Source organism: Phacochoerus africanus, chromosome 11 (genome assembly GCF_016906955.1).
Source record: "Phacochoerus africanus isolate WHEZ1 chromosome 11, ROS_Pafr_v1, whole genome shotgun sequence".
NCBI lineage: Eukaryota > Metazoa > Chordata > Mammalia > Artiodactyla > Suidae > Phacochoerus > Phacochoerus africanus.
Window position 1 is genome coordinate 36,227,740 of NC_062554.1, and position 21,369 is coordinate 36,249,108.

At 37.7% G+C, this 21,369-nt stretch overlaps 1 protein-coding gene across 1 annotated transcript in view; it reads right to left on the bottom strand.

Moving 5' to 3' along the window:
• The window catches only part of LOC125110949 (protein NPAT), a 65,292-nt gene that overhangs the window by 15,255 nt on the left and 28,668 nt on the right, over positions 1–21,369 (bottom strand). Inside the window, 9 exon segments of the mRNA XM_047752640.1 lie at positions 429–525; positions 6,992–7,079; positions 7,162–7,253; positions 8,323–8,410; positions 9,712–9,793; positions 10,952–11,176; positions 11,939–11,979; positions 14,161–14,233; positions 15,977–16,037. Of these exon segments, the coding sequence (XP_047608596.1) occupies positions 429–525; positions 6,992–7,079; positions 7,162–7,253; positions 8,323–8,410; positions 9,712–9,793; positions 10,952–11,176; positions 11,939–11,979; positions 14,161–14,233; positions 15,977–16,037 (847 nt within the window).

A 21,369-nucleotide genomic window follows, 5' to 3' on the forward strand; every position in this document is an offset into this window, starting at 1 on the left:
CAATTTTAATATATTCTCAGATAATGCTGATTTGCTGGTTTGGAAACTATACTTTGAGAACCACTGCACTAGGCCATAAGACTGAGGGCAATGTCCAAATATATATATTTTTTTAATCATCAAACAGTGTTTAGTAAAACATATGCATAGTAATAGACCTCAACACAGTTTTTTCGACTGTCAACCGACAGTGTTCCTCTCCTCCGCCAGAAAAACTGTTCTCTATTTTTATGGCTAAAGTTTCTTTAAGAAAAAAATTGAAACAAAGACAACCAAAAACTCTTTCACGTCTATCAAACGTTTGCTTTAATGAAAATAGGAATTTTTTTCAGGTGCTCTGGGAAATGTTGTTTCACTCTGTTTAAATCACCAAAGAAATAACAGAAACATTTTTCTCTGAACTGCCTTGAAAGAAATGGTCTCCTTACCATAGTCAAATAGATCAAAGAGTGCTTGAAATGCTGGATCTGATTCTGTCTGTTCCAATATATCCTGTATAACTTCTTCAGACATGTGGATTTCATTCTGAAAAAAAAAAAAAAATTAGAAAGTGATCCTGATTGAATTACTAGGGTTTAATATAAGCAAATAATTAAAGAACATGTGATTTCTTTTTCGTCTTTTTGGCTGCACCTGAGGCACCTGCAAGTTCCAGAGCCTGGATCAAACCTGAGCCATAGCAGTGACAACACTGAGTCCTTAACTGCTAGGCTACCAGGGAACCCCTCTGATTTTTTTTTCTCTTTTGTCTTTTTAGGGCCACACCCTCGGCATATGAGGTCCCCAGGGTAGGGGTCTAATTGGAGCTACAGGTGCTGGCCTACGCCAGAGCCATAGCAACACCAGATCTGAGCCGCATCTGCAACCTATACCACAGCTCATGACAACGCCAGATCCTTAACCCACTGAGCAAGGACAGGGATCCAACTGGCAACCTCATGGTTCCTAGTCGGATTAATTTCTGCTGCGCCATGACGGGAACTCCTGATTTTTTTTTTTCTACCTTATGTAGTATTCCCTTCTAAGAAAACTTCTAACCCTATGTTCATTTAAAACAAATTAGAACAAGGAGACTAGAAAACAGAAAGTGAATGCTTCCTAATTCCACTTATTAGAATTAATCATTTTGGTGGATTATTTCCAAATGTTAAAATGAACATAGGAACTATACCTGTATATAAATACAAAATAAAACCATGCAATAATGTTTTTCATTACTTGACATACAGCATTAAGTTTAAGGTGTACAGCACAATAACTTGAGGTATACGTATTATGAAATGATTACCAAAATAAGTTTAGTTAATATCCATCATCTCACAGATTTTTAAAAAATGAGAAAAAGGAAACTTTTTTTTCCTATGAGACCTCTTAGATGTACTCTCTTAACTTTCAAATACAGTTGACCCTTGACCAACACAAGTTTGAACTTTGCAGGTTCACTTACATGCAGAATTTTTTCAATAAAGACATACTTTAGTACTATAAGATCTGAGGTTGGTTGAATCTGCACTTGTGGAACTGGGTATGGAGGGCTGACTCTAAAGTTACAAGTGGATCTTTGACTTCAAATGGGGTCAGCACCCCTAACTGAATTATTCAAATGTCATTATTAAAATGTATACCATAGAGTGGTATTAACTATATTCATGTCATACTTTGCATCCCTTGTTTACCTTATAACTGGAAGTCTGTACCTTTTGACCACCTTCGTCCAACTTCTCCACCTTTGATCTCTTTTTCTATGAGTTTGATTTTATAATATTCTTTAAACCTGATTTCTTTACATTAGTTTGTCTTACACAGCTTTCTAGGTCTTCTAATATAAATGTCTCACTCCTCTCATCTGTCTGTTTTGGTCTGTTCATTGTTTTTTAAAAAAATTCTGGTCACATCCACGGCATATGGAAGTTCCCAGGTGGGGATCAAATCTGAGCTGCAGTTGTGACCTACATCATAGCTGTGGTAATGCTGAATCCTTAACCCACTGCGCCAGGCCGGGGATTGAACTCGTGCTGCCACAGAGACAACATAGGATCCTTAACCCGCTGCACCACAGCAGGAATTCCTGGTCTCTTCATTATAAATACTTTCTTTAGGCCTAGTGGTGGTTTAGTGCCTGGTGGACATGGCATTGTCCCTGCTGGGGCTCAGGTTCGATCCCTAGCCTGGGAACATCTGCATGTCACAAGTGTGGCCAAAAAAATTGATAAATTAAAAAAATACTGTCTTTAAAAATAAAGTAAAATAAATTCCTTATACTTTTTTTTTCCCCCCTTTTTATGGCCACACCTGAGGTATATAGAAGTTCCCAGGCTAGGGGGTGAATCAGAGCTGCAGCTTGAGGCCTATGCCACAGCAACACTGGATATAAGTTGCTTCTTCCACCTATGCTGCAGCTTGTGGCAACTCTGAATCCTTAACTTATTGAGCACGGCCAGGGATCAAACCTGCATCCTCAGAGAGACAGTGTCGGGTTCTTAACCTGCTAAGCCACAACAGGTACTCCCCTATACTTTTTTTTTATAGATATAAAACTAAATGTTTAACCTACTATCCTTTTTAAAGCAAAGGAATCCTTTTGTTTATATAACTATGCCACATTTAGCCAACTCCCATTTTGTTCACTTGCTTTTTTCCTAATTTTCGGTCATGGTAAATAATATAGTGAAAAATCTTCATCCAGGCATCTGTTCATTCCTCGGGATAAATTCTTATCAGTGGAATTACTAGGTCAAACAATATATACAGTCAAAATTTTGGGAAGAAGGCTTCCTGAAAAGTTGTTCTGTGGCACATAACAATGTACATGGTCTTATCAGTCCTGGGCAATATCGATTTTTAAGCATTATATTCTAATACATAAAAGTAGGCTGTTGTCTTAATTTGTATTTCTTTATTACTGAATTAATAAATTTCCATGGATATGAACATCTAAGCTTTTCTGGAGGTCAGTATGATTTAAATGGGATGACAAGCTTTTCAAATGTGTTATAGTGAATCTCAAAGGAAAAGTGATAGAATAATTTTGGCTAGAACATTGGATTTTAAAGAAGTTTCAGTACATTCTGGCTAGGGGTATTCATTTATTCTACTTTTAATAGTTGAATATTTAAAAATTCTCAATTTCAGTTATCTGTAAATACTTCTGCAATGCTATTTGGGGAAGCATACATTTGGATCCCAAGGGATAGGAAATTCATGTGTTGCAAGAGTAAAGTGGAAGAGGTCCTACTGTGGCTCAGTGGTAACGAACCCGACTAGTCTCTATGAAGGTTTGATCCCTGGCCTTGCTCAATGGGTCAAACATGCGGTGTTGCTGTGAGCTGTTGTAGTCCAGCAGCTACAGCTCTGATTCAGTCCCTAGCCTGGAAACTTCCATATGCTGCGGGTGTGGCTCTTAAAAAAAAAAAGACAGAAAGAAAGAAAGAAAAAAAAGGAGGTAAAACGGAAGTCTTATGAAGTGAGAAAAACTTGGATTTTTAAAGAAAACCTTGAAGTTAAAGAACCAGTTAACTTTGACTATGAAGATGTACAGAGAACATCATTAATTCTTAAAGAAATGTGATTTAGGAGAAGGCCATGAATTTGCACAAATATTTCTATATCCATGAAGCTGAAAATTTACAGTAATACAAATAATATCGAGTCAACAAATGTTAAACGATGAGGTAGCGCATAACCTCTATAAAGGTTATTATTGAAGAAACATGTTTTTCTAGTAAATTTCTCATTTCATGCTGAACTTTAAAGATTAGAATTGAGGAGTTCCTGTTGTGGCACAGTGGAAACGAATACAACTAGGAACCACGAGGTTGCGGGTTTGATCCCTGGCCTCGTTCAGTGGGTTAAGGATCCAGCATTGCTGTGAGCTGTGGTGTAGGTTGCAGATGCAGCTCAGATCTGGCATTGTGGCTCAGCAACAACAGCTCTGAATGGATCCCTAGCCAGGGAACCTCCATATGCTATGGGTACAGCCCTAAAAAGACAAAAAAAAAAAAATTAGAATTGAAAGAATCCTGAAATACCTCTTCCAAAGTTACTTGGTGGTCTGCCTTTTAACTGTCTATAATAATGCTTTTAATAAGCAGATATTTTGAATTTTAAGGAAGCCTTTTAAAAACTGTTACAGTTAATGATTTGTATAGCTCAAGAAATCTTGTCTACCCCCAAGATTACAAAGACTTGTAAATTTTTTTTTTTTTGGTCTTTTTGTCTTTTAGGGCCATATCCTTGGCATAAGGAGGGTCCCAGGCTGGAGGTCCAATTGGAACTGTAGCTGCCAGCCTACACCACAGCCACAGCAACGCCAGGTCCAAGCTGCTACTGTGACTTATACCACAGCTCACAGCAACGCTGGATCCTTAACCCAATGAGCAAGGTATCATAGATGCTAGCTGGGTTTGCTAACCCCTGAGCCATGACGGGAACTCCAGATTGTAAATATTTTTAAAATTCCCATTTTAGCTATTTGTACAACTGACTGTTTACTTCTCAGTGAAGCTGACGTATTTATTACTATTCCACTGGGTATTATGCCTTGCTGTTCTTTTGAAGTTATTGAAATCTGAATTTAACTTTTCCCAAATATACAATACCATGAACAAACATGAACAAAGGGTAGTGTCTTCACTTTCTTAGAATCTCTCAGTGTCTAACAGAGTTCCCTGTTTATGTTAAGCACCTGCTGTATTTGTGGAGAAAATATAAGGAGTTGAAGCTTATAAAAATTTAGAACATGGGATATGTCGAACATTAAAATAGGAAAAGCTTTTTAAAGAAGACTGCTAAATAACTTACAGGCTTTCAAAAACTTGTCATATTTTGTAAAATAAACTGAACACTATGGGAAAATGTATCAAATGTTTTTTTTTTGTTTGTTTTTAAAAAAGTACTCTGAAAGAATAAAAAGAAAAAAAAAAACAAAAAACCTCAGTGGTCATACACAGAATTCATCATCTGAAAGAAAACTGCTACCATGAATCAATTACAACAAATTCACTTTGTGGACATGGCAACAAAAATAATTACATCGTTTGAGTCCAAGTAAAAGGACATGCAAAAGCCACAATCTCAGCTGCCCTTCAAAAAGGATACTTGGGTGTTCCCGTCATGGCACAGTGGTTAACAAATCTGACTAGGAACCATGAGGTTGCGGGTTTGATCCCTGCCCTTGCTCAGTGGGTTAAAGATCCGGCATTGCCATGAGCTGTGGTGTAGATTGCAGACATGGCTCGGATCCTGTGTTGCTGTGGCTCTGGTGTAGGCTGGCAGCTACAGCTCTGATTAGACCCCTAGCCTGGGAACCTCCATATGCCACGGGAGCGGCCCGAGAAATGGCAAAAAGACCAAAAAAAACAAAAACAAAAAAAAGGCCAAAAAAGGATACTTGTATATGGGCAAACCCTAAAGCCTCTATCTTCCTCTCTGAGCAGTAAATCTCACAATTATTCATTTAGTTAGTAACCTTTGTTTTTTGTTTTTTTTTCTCGTCTTTTTGTCTTTTTTTTTGTTGTTGTTGTTGTTGTTGCTATTTCTTGGGCCGCTCCTGCGGCATATGGAGGTTCCCAGGCTAGGGAGTGAATTGGAGCTGTAGCCACCGGCCTACGCCAGAGCCACAGCAATGCAGGATCCGAGCCGCGTCTGCAACCTACACCACAGCTCACGGCGACGCCGCATCATTAACCCACTGAGCAAGGGCAGGGACCGAACCCGCAACCTCATGGTTCCTAGTCGGATTCGTTAACCACTGCACCACGACGGGAACTCCAGTAATCTTTGTTTTTAAAAGTGAATGTTCATTTTATTTTGTTAAATATTACTTGGATTCATCATATATCTTTAGCATTTCATTGGTTTTTCACACTTTTATACAGTTTGTAGCAGCACAGAAGAAATGTAATTTATTTTATATACACTGTACACTATTGTTGTTTAACTGAACAAGAAGATACCCACTAATGAATCTTTAATTATTAAACACTAAGAAACCCATGACTGATTGTTGAATGGATATAGGAAAAGTGTTTACTGTTATCTGGAAGAATTAGTTACTAGATGGGTTAGGGATGTCTTATTAATTTACCATTTAAATAATGCCATTTTAATATATGTAAATCAAACTATCATACCATATGCCTTAAACTTAATACAGTCGCGTATATCAATTATTTTCCAATTAAACTGGAAAAATAATGCAATTTTGACTGATAACTTGAAAATTCAAAAACTCGGAGTTTCTGTCTTGGCTCAGTGGTTAAGGAATCCAACTAGGAACCATGAGGTTTCGGGTTTGATCCCTGGCCTTGCTCAATGGGTTAAGGATCCGGCATTGCCGTGAGCTGTGGTGTAGGTTGCAGACGCGGCTCGGATCCCACATTGCTGTGGCTGTAGTGTAGGCTGGTGGCTACAGCTCCGACTTCGACCCCTAGCCTGGGAACCTCCATATGCCTCAGGAGTGGCCCAAGAAATAGCAGAAAGACCAAAAAAAAAAGGAAAAAAAAGAAAAATTCAGTAATGCATTTTCGGGAATAGATTACATTTGGATAATGAAGAAAATCTGTATCTTATATTATTTAAAATAATTTTATTTAAAAACTTTATTTTTTCTTTTTAGGGCTGCACCTGTACAATATGGACATTCCAGGATAGGGGTCAAATTGGAGCTACAGCTGCCAGCCTATGCCATAGCAACAGCAAGCAACATGAGATCCGAGCCATGTCTGCAACCTACACCACAGCTCAAGCCAATGCTGGTTCTTTAACCCACTGAGCAAGGCCAGGGATCTAACCTATGTCCTCATGGATACTAGTTGGGTTCATAACCTGCTGAGCCACAACAGGAACTCCCTAAAACCATTTATACATCAATCTGCTAGTAATGGTTTTGAAATGAAACCAGAATACCATCAGTTTTAACTGTATATATACATACATAACACACACACCCCCCCTTACCCACCTGAGTAAATATAATACCCCCCTTACCCACCTGAAGTCCTAGGAGTTCATCAATTGAAGTTTCTGGTTCAGTAGGGTTGCTATCTGTTTGCTTAGGTACTTGAGCAATACCACTGTCACTGTAATAACAGAAAAGAAAATTTTTAGCATAGTTCTCAATTAGGCAAAAACAATTAGGCATTTTAAGCACAAATAACTTACCTAGTCAAAAATTTATTAATGTTTTCTGCAAGCTTTTCTTGAAGAGATTTGTTGCTTAATATCTTTTCTCGTGCATTTTCAATAACCATTTGCTGGAAAAGAAAGTCAATATTAGCAAAAGGATAGGACAGAGTATTATTTATTTAAAAAGACTCAATGGAAGCTGGATAGTTTTAATAAATCTAGGCAGAAATTCAAACATAGTGGTTCCCTCCATATAAACACCTGACTACAACAAGTAAATCATTTATAAGTATTTTCATAGATCCGTCACTAACTCTTCCTTCACTCATTGCAGAAGACAGTTAGAAACTGTTTAGTTTTTTTGGGGGGCGGGGAGGGGGCACACCCGAGGCATATGGAAGTTCCCAGGCTATGGGTGAAATCAGAGCTGTAGCCGCTGGCCTATGCCACGGCCATAGCCATGCCAGATCCGAGTGTGTCTGTGACACACCACAGCTCACAGCAATGCCAGATCCTTAACCTACTAAGCAAGGCAAAGGACTGAACCCCTAGTCCTCATGGATACTAGTCAGGTTCTGCTGAACCACAACAGAAATCCCAAAGTCTTTAGTTTTTCATACAAGTTTTTTTTTTTAAAATAAAATTTGACTCGAGTAAAAATGTGTTATTTCACTGGATAATCTAGCAACAACGTATTTACAGTTTCCTAAACATATGGTTGTTTCTTCCCTTCTTTCCCTTCCTCCTTCCCTCTTTCTTTTTTGCTTTTTAGGGCTGCACCTGTGGCATGTGAGGTTCCCAGGCTAGGGGTCGAATCAGAGCTATAGCTGCTAGCCTATGCCACAGCCACAGCAATGTGGGATCTAAGCCATGTCTGCGATCTACACAACAGCTCACGGCAACACTGGATCCTTAACCCACTGAGGGAGGCCAGGGATAGAATGTGAATCCTCATGGATCCTAGTCAGGTTCCTTAACGCTGAGCCATGAAGGGAACTCCCATATTGCTGTTTCTTACTTGGTGCATTTGCATAGTCTATCAATTCTGAATGAAGCCTCTCCTACTGTTAAATTTCACTACCGTCTATCTCAAGGTAATTCTACTGTAGTCTTATACAAAATATACATATTTGGGTAAATATCAGTAGTTACAGATTCAAGAATATCTTAATTTGCAAAGTTTGGTAAGTCACTTACTTTCTCTACCGCAAATGCATTTGGATCCTGGAAATTCCGTATTGTTGAATGAGGTCCAGACAAAGTAATACTTTTCCTTTGAGATTCACTGAAACACATTTTAAAAGCTTGTCTTTTAAGTAGTATGAAAACAAATTCAATGATATTTACATATAAAGACAAATCTTAAGATCATGGTGGAACAGATGTTTTCTCTATTTGTGGTAGAAACAAAGGGCATTATTGTTGAAAAGCATTAAGAGACTTGAATTAAGTAATGAATTTGAGGTCTGGTTTATTACTTATTAGCTACACAGTCTGTAGCAAGGTACCCCTGACTCACTTTATAGGATGATAAAACCAACTGCATTATTGGGTTTATGAAATAATTCAATGAAAATAAAGTATATATAAAGACTTTATAAAAAAGGTCAAGATGCCTATCAATATTAGCTATTATTATAGTAGTTTTTATTATTTTATGTGGTTGAGTGACAAATTTTACCATGTAGGAGTCTGAGGTCAGCCTTGAATCAAAGACAACCAAAAGTAAAAATTCCAACAAAAATACCCAAGGCATGGGAATTGAGAAATCAGAAAAAACATTTTAAACTACTATCTCTCCCAGAAATATCCTTCAAACAGAGACAGAGGTTAAAGAAGACAGAAAGAACTTCTCTCAAAAAATATCCCTGAAAAGATTTTTACCAATCAATTCAGGACTTTAAATATGTGTTTGTAGGCCTTAAAACATGTTGATATTACTTATATTTGTTTAAAAAATGCTCATGTAAAAAAATGAGTTAACATCAATTTTAAGATATATTATTTTATATCACTACAGAGAAAAACATATATCCAATGAAACAGTGATTTCATTGATTATAGAAGACATCCTGATTTCAGGGAGGTTAGACTCTGAGAAAAAAAAAATGTTTTTTGAAATGGATATAACAGCAAATAGTCCAAAGAACTTAATCCAATCTTGTAATTATATTCACAATGTAAACATCCTGGTATAGTTTCTTTTAAGGCTGTTGAAAACCTGTCCTTTTAAAAAGCATTTACCTGGCAATTCTTCTAAAAGATGACTAAATTGCAGATACAGAGACTATTAAAAGCTCTAAGAGGAGTTCCCGTTGTGGTTCAGTGGTAATGAACCTGATTAGGGTCCACGAGGATTTGGGTAGGATTCGGGTTCGATCAGTGTTGGTTAAGGATTTAGCATTGCTGTGAGCTGTGGTTTCGGTCTCAGATGCAGCTTGGATCCCACACTGCTGTGGCTGTGGCGTAGGCTGGAAGCTGCATCTCCAATTTGACCCCTAGTCTGGGAACTTCCATATGCCACAAGTGCGGATCTAAAAAGACAAAAAAACAAAACACAACAAAAAAAAACAAAAAAAAATTTACCTTTTGCGTCTACCAGGAGACATTAAACTGGCATGAGTTTTCCTTTCCTGAGTACCAGGAATGATATTTAAAGCCTCTCCAGCTGTATTTCAAGAAAACAAGCAGTAAAGTCAAGGAAACTGAATAGTTTTCTAAACATGAATTAATGGAATAAGTAGCACTACAGAGTGATTATTATTTTATATTAAATTCAGTATACACTGAGAGCCAACTATATGCAAGGCATTATAGAAGATATTAAGATGAACAAAATATAGTTCTCATGACCTCATGGCTTAAGGATTTATGATAAAATACAAAGTACACTATATAGAATATTATCTCAAAAAAAAAAAAAATAACAACATGGCAGAACATTGCCATGAATTCTAAGAAGAGTTGTAAGAAGTATAAATTAAATGTACTGGGTAAGTGTTTTTTACCCAGAGGTGCTGAAGAGGTTGGAGAAAGATGGAAATGAGGGAGAACGTAATGACTGGCAGTATCTTTTACTTCCAAAGAAGAGAAAAAAAAAGACTAAGAACCAAGATAGGTGACCCCTCAACTCTAATCCCAACTCTGTTGTTAAATAGCCTTTTGTCCTTTAGTAGCATATGTTTGTAATAATTTCAAGTATCCAAGAAGCAAGAAATACCAATGATATTTGAGTTTCTCCCTAGCTGTAAGATTCAGCCAGAATATGTAAATTTTAAACATATAGAGATGAAGCTTAACTGGAGAAAACATTCTTCATTCCAGCAGGACAGACTAACATGAGCAAAGATAAGGTGGTACAGTATAACATGCATTCCATTTAAAATCAAATAACAAGGTCTTTTCTTAATGTAGAATTAGAAGAATGAGAAGAGAATTAGAAGAGTTCAAGGTTGGACTTCAGTTAGAACAGATATAAGAAGAATCCTATATTAAAATGTCTCATAGATTTAATGATATGCAAATATATATATATTTGGCCACACCTCCTACATGCAGAAGTCTCTGGGTCAGGGACTGAACCTGTGCCACAGCAGTGACCTGAAGCCACAGCAGTGACAATGCTAGATTGTTAACCAGCTGAGCTACCAGGAAACTCCAATAATATGCTTATTTAATGGCAAATTTATCTAAAGTCTGTTCTACTACTAGCCTCTTACTACTTTTTCCTATCATCTTATACCATGAATATAAAGACATTAGCATACCATCTCATTTATATAATTTGATTAAAAACAGAATTTAAGAGAGCAAAATTTAAACTTACTGGTCATAGTGTCTTGTGACTGTGAATGGTTGACCACTACAAAATTTGACCTCAAAGGAGTTGAAACTTGGCCAGCTGGCCGAGTAACTTGTGTGGCTGTTAAAGGAGAAGTAGTAAATTGTCCTGAAAGATACGGTAAAGTCAGCATCTCTGAACTGACAGGACCAGCTTGAGATGCAAGCCTTCTCTGCCGTTTGATTTCTGCAATTCCATTTCTTGTTCGGGCTGAAACACATGAGCATTTAAAAAATTAACTTGGAGTTCCCATTGTGGCTCAGCAGTAATGAACCCAACTAGTATCCATGAGAATGAGGGTTTGATCCCTGCCCCACAATATGGGTTAAGGATCCGGCGTTGCCCTGAGCTGCGTGTAGGTCACAGACTTGGCTCAGATCCCGCATTGCTATCGCTGTGGCTGGCAGCTGCAGCTCCAATTCAACCCCTAGCCTGGGAACTTCCATATGCCGCAGGTGCAGCCTTAAAGAAAAAAAAAAAAAATCAACTCAATTGTCAGAATAGTTTGGACATTTTAGGAAGTCTACTTCATATATGTCTTACTATATATTTAACATATTGGATCTACAGATTGAAAAATAGTGCTTAAAAATATCAACTAAGTTTATGAGGTAATTTCATAACAGAAAACTAAAATGAGGACATCTGACCTTTAGAAATCAAAGAATATATTTCTTCTGAAATAATTCAACTGATGGCACCTCCACAGATTAGGAAACAAAATTATGGAATGAAAATTCAAAAATGTGGATTCATGAAAGCCAATGAGAAAAATAGGGCGTATTTAAAATGCATATTTTCCAATAAATGAAAATACTGTATTCTAATATATTAACAGTACTTGGAAAGCAGTAGTTTAAACAAAATATATACTTAGCACACATGTATCATTGATTAAAATGTTCATCTGACAGAAAGTTTGAGTTTAAAGTAATTCTGAACATTATTTACAGTTTAAAGTTGAATACCAACCTCTCTGACTGGCAGCAAACCCTGGGGAACTTTGCATGCTCCTAATAAACAAAAGTAGTTAGACATTAAAACATTTCTGTTGCCAAGATACATTCTATTTAGTTACAGTCAGACCAGAAATAAATTATGACTTAGAAGGCAAGAAATCTCTGTAAGACAAAAAAGATAACCACTTTTCCTGGGTAACCAAATCTTAACCACTTAAGGAGAAAAATAGCAGTATGTAACATGGACATAATCTTAATAATCAAGTTTTGATCCAATGCAATAGACATTAGAGAGCCTTGACATCCCATTAAATATACTATTTGAGGAGTTCCTGTTGTGGCTCAGCGGAAAAGAATCTGACAAGCATCCATGAGAACGCAGGTTTGATAGGTTTGATCCCTAGCCTCGCTCAGTAGGTTAAGGATCTGGTGTTGCTGTGAGCTGTGATATAGGTCACAGACTTGGCTCCGATCCTACATTGCTGTGGTTGTGGCGTAGGCTGACAGAGACAGCTCAGATTTGACCTCTAGCCTGGGAACTTTCATTTGCCACAGGTTCGGCCCTTAAAAAAAAAAAAAAAAAGCCAAAAAACAAATACAAAAACCAATTTGACCTGAAGTTAGGATCTCAACATATTTCAGAAAGCTATATGTAAAATTTTACAGTTATCAATTATCTTTTATAACTATAGAGATGCTTTCCCAGAGAAATTTTGATTTTACATATGACTCTGTACATAAATACTTCAGAATTTAAGTTGATTGCAAAGGAGATCCTGTTTTATCAAATTAATGGCAATGAAATAATTTCATCCAACTTCTAAAGAAGGAACAAAGCAAACATATGAAATTCACAATACCTGATTCTCACTTTACTATGGCCTGAAGTTACCCATGTTATTTTGTAAACAGACACTGTGTCATTCATTGTTCTTGGAAATCTGTCAAGTGTCTCTATCAATAAGAGCCACAAAACTTAATGAACACATTCCAGTCTTGGAGAATACCTGGCTAAGAGCCTTTTAAAATGTAATGCCTTGTCATTAAAATACTCCAGTAACTTAAAAATATTCATAGCTATTAATTAAATTGTGAATGCCTTTGAATATTGTTTGCAAGGGAAGGGAGGATAAGGATCAGTAAAGGAGGAATAAGATGTGGTGCAAAGCATCCGGAGCCATTTTAGTAGTTTAAACTGAGGAAGGAAATACCCTGCTAAATTTAAGTAGGGTATTCACTTGCAGCTCTGGGAAAAAGGGTAAGAAACTACAGTTTTCATACTAAGGTATGTTATTAAAATTCATAACTATTCTAAAGAGGCTGAAATTGGAATTCCAAAGCCATTGCATAGGTGGAAGGTGGATATTATTAGTCCCTCATGAAAATTCTAAAAGTGGAAGATTCCACAAGTATTACTGTTCAAGCTTATTTTTTTACAAAGGCAGGACCATGGGGGCATGGATTCCACATTATCAATTTTCTGCATGTGTAATGAAGATGCAGCGGTAATAAGGGAGCTCACATGGGATAGGGATTAGGAGATTTATATTCATATGAGATTGGGACTAGATCTGAATTCAGCCAGATATCTGCCCCTAAATTGTTACGGGTGAGGTCCCACTGTGGCCCAATAGGACTGGCAGCATCTTGGTAGTACTGGGATGCAGGTTCCATTCCCAGCCCAACAGTGTTGCTGCAGCTGCAGTATAGGTTGGATCTAATCCCTGGCCTAGGAACTCCATGTCATGGAGGGTCAAAAAAAAAAAAAGAAAAAAAAAAGAAAGGGAGTTCCCACTGTGGTGCAACAGGATCGGTGGCATCTTGGAAGTGCTGGGACTCAGGTGTGATTTCTCACCTAGCACAGTAGGTAAAGGATCCAGTGTTGCCACAGTTGCAGCATAGGTAGCAGCTGTGGCTTGCTTCTGGTCCCTGGTCCCAGGAATTCCATATGCCACAGAGTGGCCAAAAAAGGAAAAAAAAAAATTGTTATGGGAACCTGAGAGTGCTATCAAACGTCTCTAAGTCTCACTTCTAAATATTTTATTAAAGATACAATTATTTCAAATTATTTCGATCAAAGACAAAAATTACTTCTGGAGTAATTGCAAAACTAGACCAGTGTTATATAAACACACAGTGTGGGTGATCAGATTTAAACATGGATTCTTACATGTATTTGCAGTGCAAAATTATTATGCACATTCTGTTAAGTTTATTATATAAGTTTTTTATTACCTGATCTGAGAAAGTGTATGGTCTAACTTCTTCCACAGAGATGACATAATTGCTGGGACATCATTTGATGTTTCTAAATCATAAGAGGAAAAGTTTCAAAATAAACCCAGTTGGAGAAAATTCATCATTTAATTTGGACACAGAAAATCAATAAGGAAAACTTTTTTCTCAGCTGTTGACATTATGTTGGGAACTGAGAAATAGGCCTATTTTGTAAAAGACCTGAAAAGCTATAATGAGGCAGCTTTCTTTGCTCAAGCCATTGAGAATCAGATGCACCAAGAGTGAAAATGGACACTTGTGAACTCTATGAAGCTTTTTTAGATCAATAATTTTATATTTTCTCTGAATTATAAAAGGAAGTATTTTAAATCTGTTCTATTTGACATCATGTGATGAATTAAAATAATTTGACTTATAATAATCATAAAAATTATAAACTCTTGTGAATGTGGAAATTAGTTTTCTTCATCCAATGTTTTTCATATCCAAATCACTATAATTACACAGGAAGGAAGCCCTTAAAAAAAAAAACTCACTGGAGCTCCAGTTATGGCTCCGGGGTTAAGAACTTGACATAGTGTCCTTGAGGACGTGGGTTTGATCCCTGGCCTCACTCAGTAGGTTAAGGATCTGGCATTGCTGTGAGCTGTGGTGTAGGCCAGCAGTTGCAGCTCTCATTTGACCCCTAGCCCGGGGAACTTTCATATGCCATAGGTGCAGCCAGTAAGGGGAAAAAAAAGTCTCACCACTTCACGTAGAATTATAGGTATATTTCCTGAGGACCTATCAGTCTTTTTCAGGATGTGCTCTTAAAGCCACAATGATAGGAAACTCATAAATTATTTAAAATCTTTACTTTATACTTGAAAGCTACCTAATATAAAAGTGGGATATAACCCTTGTATTGCAATAACGTACTATTTCTGATGCCATTCATACTCCATTCCTGTAAAATAGTTAAGACAGCTGGGAAAAGAAAACCTTGGCAAAAAGATCAAGTAACCTACTGAAGAGTTAGAAATGAAATTCAGCCCTGAGCTTCCAGACATATTACTTTTTACTGTTTCTAGTTTTTGTGATTTTGGAAAAGTTACCTGGCTTCTCTAATTCTCAATTTTCTGATACTTAGGAATGGATCTAGGAGTTCCTGTTGTGGCGCAGAGGAAAGGAATCCGACTAGTATCCACGAGGATGCGGGTTGGATCCCTGGCCTTGATCAGTGAGTTAAGGATCTGGCGCTGCCGTGAGCTGTGGTGTAGCTTGCAGACATGGCTCAGTCTGGTGTTGCTGCTGCATAGGCCAGCAGCTGCAGCTCTGATTCGATTCCTAGCCCAGGAACTTCCATATGCTGCAGGTGTAGCCCTAGAAAACAAAAACCAACCAACCAAACAAAAAAAGAATTGGTCTAAACAATCAACACTTCTGAGATAAAACATGAAAGCACTTAGCACAATGTTGTATATAGACAGTACTCAATAAATGTTAAGCTTATTTTTTAATGTTATCACATGCTAATTCTTTACTGCTGAGTCTTAACAGATTGTAAGCTATGGAAATAACCAATGTGAAAGAATAAATCTAGCTTTTCCCCTAAAGCATTAATTTAAGAAAGTGTTATTTTATAATTCTACATAAAACACAAAATATTTAATTAGATATTTACCAGTAAAATTTATCTCATCACCACAGTCAAGTTTTCTTATGGCTTTTAAGAGCTATTAATACCATTTACAAATTATTTCTAATTAAACAATTAGATAAATGTTAGGCAAATCTGACAAAAAAAAAAAAATCCCTGAGCCTGAATTCTTACCTTTTGCTTTCATAGCTACATATTCATTCAAAATTGTTGTCAAATTTTTTCCAAATAAAGACTGAAAAGAAAAAGATCAAGCATTACCGAAACCATATAATACAACCAATAATTTCCCATCATTAAACAGTTCATTATAAAAGTTAATAAATGATCTGGATTACAGAGCAGCTAATGAAGAAATGGTAAAGAGTAATTCAACAAAAATGAAAATAGTCACTCAAGTCAGGAGGTGCATCATATCTCCTAAGGGTAAATAACCCTGTCTCTTTGAGTAAGATACTGTCGCTATGTTTCTTTGGCTAAGATAGTACAACGGGAGAAAAAGTAGTTTTCAGCTTGGGGGGTAGGGATTTAGTTACAAAAATAAGGACCCACTCCTAAACTCCCCTTTCTATACTGAAAGGCTTGTGAACCTGCCAAAGATCAAAGCAAAAAAACTGAGTTTAAGAGATATCTTTCTCAAGGATTAGTACCTTTCTTTTCTTTGTTTGGCTGCCCTGGGGCATATGGAGTTCCTGGGCCAGGAATCAGGACCCAGCCTCAGCTGCAACCTTCTCTGCAGCTATAGCAGTGCTGGATCCTTTAATTCACTGTGCTGGCCAGGGATCGAACCTGTGTCCTAGTGCTGTGGAGATGCTGCAGATTCCATTGTACCACAGTGATAACTCTCTAAGTGCCTTTCTATTTTCACTTCTATCATCTCATAAAGTCATTTCCTTCTCTATTCCTATGAGTACTAAAGGGCAGGCTTTTATGAGCCCAAGTTTGAGGTCACATGATAGAATGGGAAGAGCAAGAACTTTTTAGAGCAGTTCTGATTTTAAGTTCAAAACTTACTATGTGACAAATTACCCAGATTTTCTAAGGCTTACTTTCACAGATAAAAGCAGACATATGAGGGAGTTCCTGCTGTGGTGCAGTGGTTAACAAATCTGACTAGGAACCATGAGTTTGCAGGTTCGGTCCCTGCCCTTGCTCAGTGGGTTAACGATCTGGCGTTGCCGTGAGCTGTGGTGTAGGTTGCAGACGCGGCTCGGATCCCGCGTTGCTGTGGCTCTGGCGTAGGCTGGTGGCTGCAACTCCGATTCAACCCCTAGCCTGGGAACCTCCATATGCCGTGGGAGCGGCCCCAAGAAATAGCAAAAAAAGACAAAAAAAAAGAAATGGCAAAAAGACCAAACGAAACCAAACCAAACCAAACAAAAAACCAACTTGTCAATCTTTTTGTCAAAGCAGTTGTATGACTTTGTATTTTCATCAGCAATGAATAAGAGTATTTGTTGCTCTGCATCCTTGCCACCAAGCATCTGACAATTTTAAAATTGTTTTTTATAGCAGTCATTCTTTTTTTTCCCGTCTTTTTGCCATTTCAGGAACTTCTACAATAGTCATTCTAAAATGTGTTGGGGTATTCATTTTCATTTTCCTAATGAAATGTTAAGTTTTTTTCCCACATTTATTACCATTCATGTATTTTTTTGTGGGTCTTCAAATCTTGCCATTCAAGAAAAATTTCAAATTTCCAAGAGTTTCTGGAGTTTCTGTTGTGGTTCAAGGGGTTGGGAACCCAACCAGTATCCATGAGGATAAGGGTTAAGGATCTGTGTTGCTATAGCTGGGCTGCAGCTCTGATTCCACCCCTAGCCTGGGAACTTTCCTAGTTGTAGATGTGGCCCTAAAAAAGAACCCCCCCCCAAAAAAAATTTTTTTTTAAATAATTTGAGATACAGATTTCCTTCATTATCTAAATGTAATTTATTCCTGAAAATATTTTTACATATTCTGGGCACAAATCCTTTATCAATATGTGAGCTGAAATATTTTTTCCTAGCCTAGGGCTTGTAAATTGTTTCAACAACATTTCTTGGAGTTCCTGTCATGGCTCAGTGGTTAACGAATCTGACTAGGAACCATGTGAAGTAACATTCCATAATGGAGGCTTAAGAAAGAAAGGAACAGAAAACCTATTTTAAAAAGCAATGGCTGAAAACTTCCTTAACTGGGCAAAGGAGAAGGTATCCAAATATAAGAAGCATAGAGTCCCAAACAAAATGGATGGAAAAAGAACTACACGACACATCATAATGAACTGTCAAAGTTAAACAGAGAATCTAAAAGCAGAAAGAGAAAACAACTAGTTATATGCAAGGGAACAGAAACTTCACATGGCATGATATATTCAAAGCTCTGAAAAAAACCAAAAAAACCACAAACAAAAACCAAGGATAGTCTACCTGGCAAGATTATCACTGAGAAATGACTGAGAGTTTCCCAGATAAAAAAAGCCAAAGGAGTTTATCACCACTAAGCTGGTCTTACAAGTAATGTTTAAAGGGACTTCTTTAAGTGGAACAGAAAAGATGATAATTAGAAACAAGAAAATTATGAAAGAAAAATCTCATTGTTAAAGACAAACACATAGCAAAGGTAATGGATCACCCACTCTAAAGCTATTATGAAGACTATATGGTATTTATAAGGGACTCGGTCCAGATCTAGAGATAGACACAGAGAGAAAGTGAAAAGATGGAAAAAGATATTCCATGCAAAAGGAATGAAAAGAAAGCCTGGGGAGCAATACTAATATCAGAGAAAACAGACTGAAAAAAAAGACTAGGACTGAGGGCAGGAATGAGGGCCGTGAAATGCTGGTGCACTGAGTGGTGAGTGGTTTTGCTAGGATGTTTTAGGAGAGGAGATAAAATGGGGGAGTAGAATAACTTGTGCACGCTTCCTCTCACGAAAATACTGATAATCACAACTAATCACTGAACAACCATCAAGAGTTGGTAACCTACCATAAAGATATTCTACATCTAAAAACAAAGATGCAGCCACAATAAAATGGTAGAAGAAGGCGCAATCATGATATAACCAAATCCCATACCTGCTGGATGGGTGACCCACAAACTGGAAAATAGTTCTATTGCACAAGTTCTCTCTTCTTCCCCAAAGGAGTGAGAATTCTGAGGCCCACATAAGGCTCCCTAACCTAGGGGCCTGGAATCTGGAGGAGGAGCCCCAAGAGCATTTGGCTTTGAAGGTCAGCATGGACTGAATGCAAGAGCTCCATAGGCCTGGGGGAAAACAGAGACTCCATTCCTGGAGGACACACACAAGGTTTTCATGTGCACTGGGACCCACAGCAAAGCAGTGACTCCGTAGGAGCCTGGGCAAGATCCACCTGCGTGTCTTCAAAGATCTCCTGAGAAAGTGGGGGGTCCACTGTGGATGACTGTGGGGGTATGGCCACTGGTGGCAGAGGCCCCAGGAGATACTCATTGGTGTGAGCTCTCTTGGAGGGTGCCATTTTGGTACCAAGACCTGGTGCTACTGAACAGGTGGCAGATTCCAGTGCTAGGACACCTCAGGCAAACAACCGAAAGGGTAGGAACACAGCCCAACCTATCAGTAGACAGGCTGCCTAAAGTCGTCTCAAGCCCACAGCTATTTCTAAACACACCTCTTGACACAGTCCTGCCCGTCAGAGAGACCCAGTTCTACCCACCAGTGTGCAGGCATCAGTCCCTCCTATCAGGAAGCCTGCATGAGTCCCTGGATCAACCTCGTCTACCAGGGGCAGACACCAGAAGCAAGAAGGATTACAATCCTGAAGCCTGTGGGGCAGAGATGACAAACACAAAGTTAGTCAAAATGAGATGGCAGAGAAATACCCAGATGAAGGAACAAGATAAAATCTCAGAAGAATAACTAGGTAAAATGGAGACAGGCAATCTGTCTGAGTAGTGAGAATAAAGATGATCTAAGATCTCAGCAAAAAATTGAGGCACAGAGTGAAAATGTAAAAGAAATGTTTAACAAAGAGCTGGAGGATTTAAAGAACAAATAGAGATAACAATACAATAACTGAAATGAAAAAATACCCTAGAAGGAATCAAGAGCAGGAAAAATGAGGCAGAAAAATGAATAAATGAGCTGGAAGACAGATTGGAGGAAATCACTGGTGCAGAAAATAAAGAAAAAAGAATGAAAGTCTAACAGACTATTGGAACAACAGTAAAAACACCAATATTTGCAACATAAGGGCCCCAGAGAACAGATAGGTCTGAGAAAATATTTGAAGAGATGAGAGTTGAAAACTTCCCTATCATAGGATACACTCAAGTCCACAAAGCACAGAGTATCTCATACAGGATAAACCCAAGGAGGAACATGCTGAGACACCTAGTAATCAAATGGACAAGAAGAAAATGTTAAAAGCAACAAAAGTAAGGCAACAAATAATATTACAAGGGAAAACCCAAAAGATTATCAACTCATTTTTTGGCAGAAACCCTATGGGCCAAGGAGAGTAGCATAATAGATTTAAAGAAAGGAAAGGGAAAAACCTACAACCACAAATACTCTACTCAGCAAGTCCCGCATTCAGACTCAATGGAGCAGACAAGCAAAAGCTAAGAGAATTCAGCACCACTAGGCCAGCTCTACAACAAATACTAAATGAACTTCACTAGGCAGAAAAGCAAAGGCTACAACTGGAAACAAGAAAATTATAAATGGGAAAGCTCACCGGTAAAGGGAAACATAAAGGAAAGGTCAGAAATCATCCACACATAAATATATCAAAACCAGCAATCATGAGGAGAGTACAAATGCAAGATATAGTAAATGCACTTGAAATTGAGACCAGCAACTTAAATCTTGTGTATATACATAGACGGCGTATCCAAACCTGAAGATAATGGCAAACCAAAAATTTACGATACTTATACACACGTAAAAAGAAAAAGCCACCTGAATACAACACTAATATAGTCATCAAATCACAAGAGAAAGAGGAAGGGAAGAAAAAAACAAATAGAGATAACAATACAATAACTGAAATGAAAAATACCCTAGAAGGAATCAAGAGCAGGAAAAATGAGGCAGAAAAATGAAAACAAATCCAGAAACAACAAAATGGCAATAAGATCATAAATATCAATAATCACCTAAATGTAAATGGATTACAGGCTCCAACCAAAAGACATAGATTGGCTGAATGTGTACAAAAACAAGACACACATATATGCTGTCTACAAGAGACCCACTTGAGATCTAGGGAAAACATAACTGCATGAAAGTGAGGGGATGGAAAAAGGTATCCCACCTCAATGGAAATCAAAAGAAGGCTACAGTAGAAATACTCATATCAGACAAAATAGACTTTAAAGACTATTACAAGGGACAAAGACAGACACTATGAGATGATAAAGGATCAATCCAAAAAGAAGGTACAATGATTGTAAACATACATGCACTGAACATAGGAGCATCTCAATATATAAGGCAAATTAAAAAAGCAATAAAAGGAAAATCAAGAGTAACACAACAATGGGGTCTTTAACAACCCACTTACATCAATGGACAGAATATCCAGAGAGAAAGTC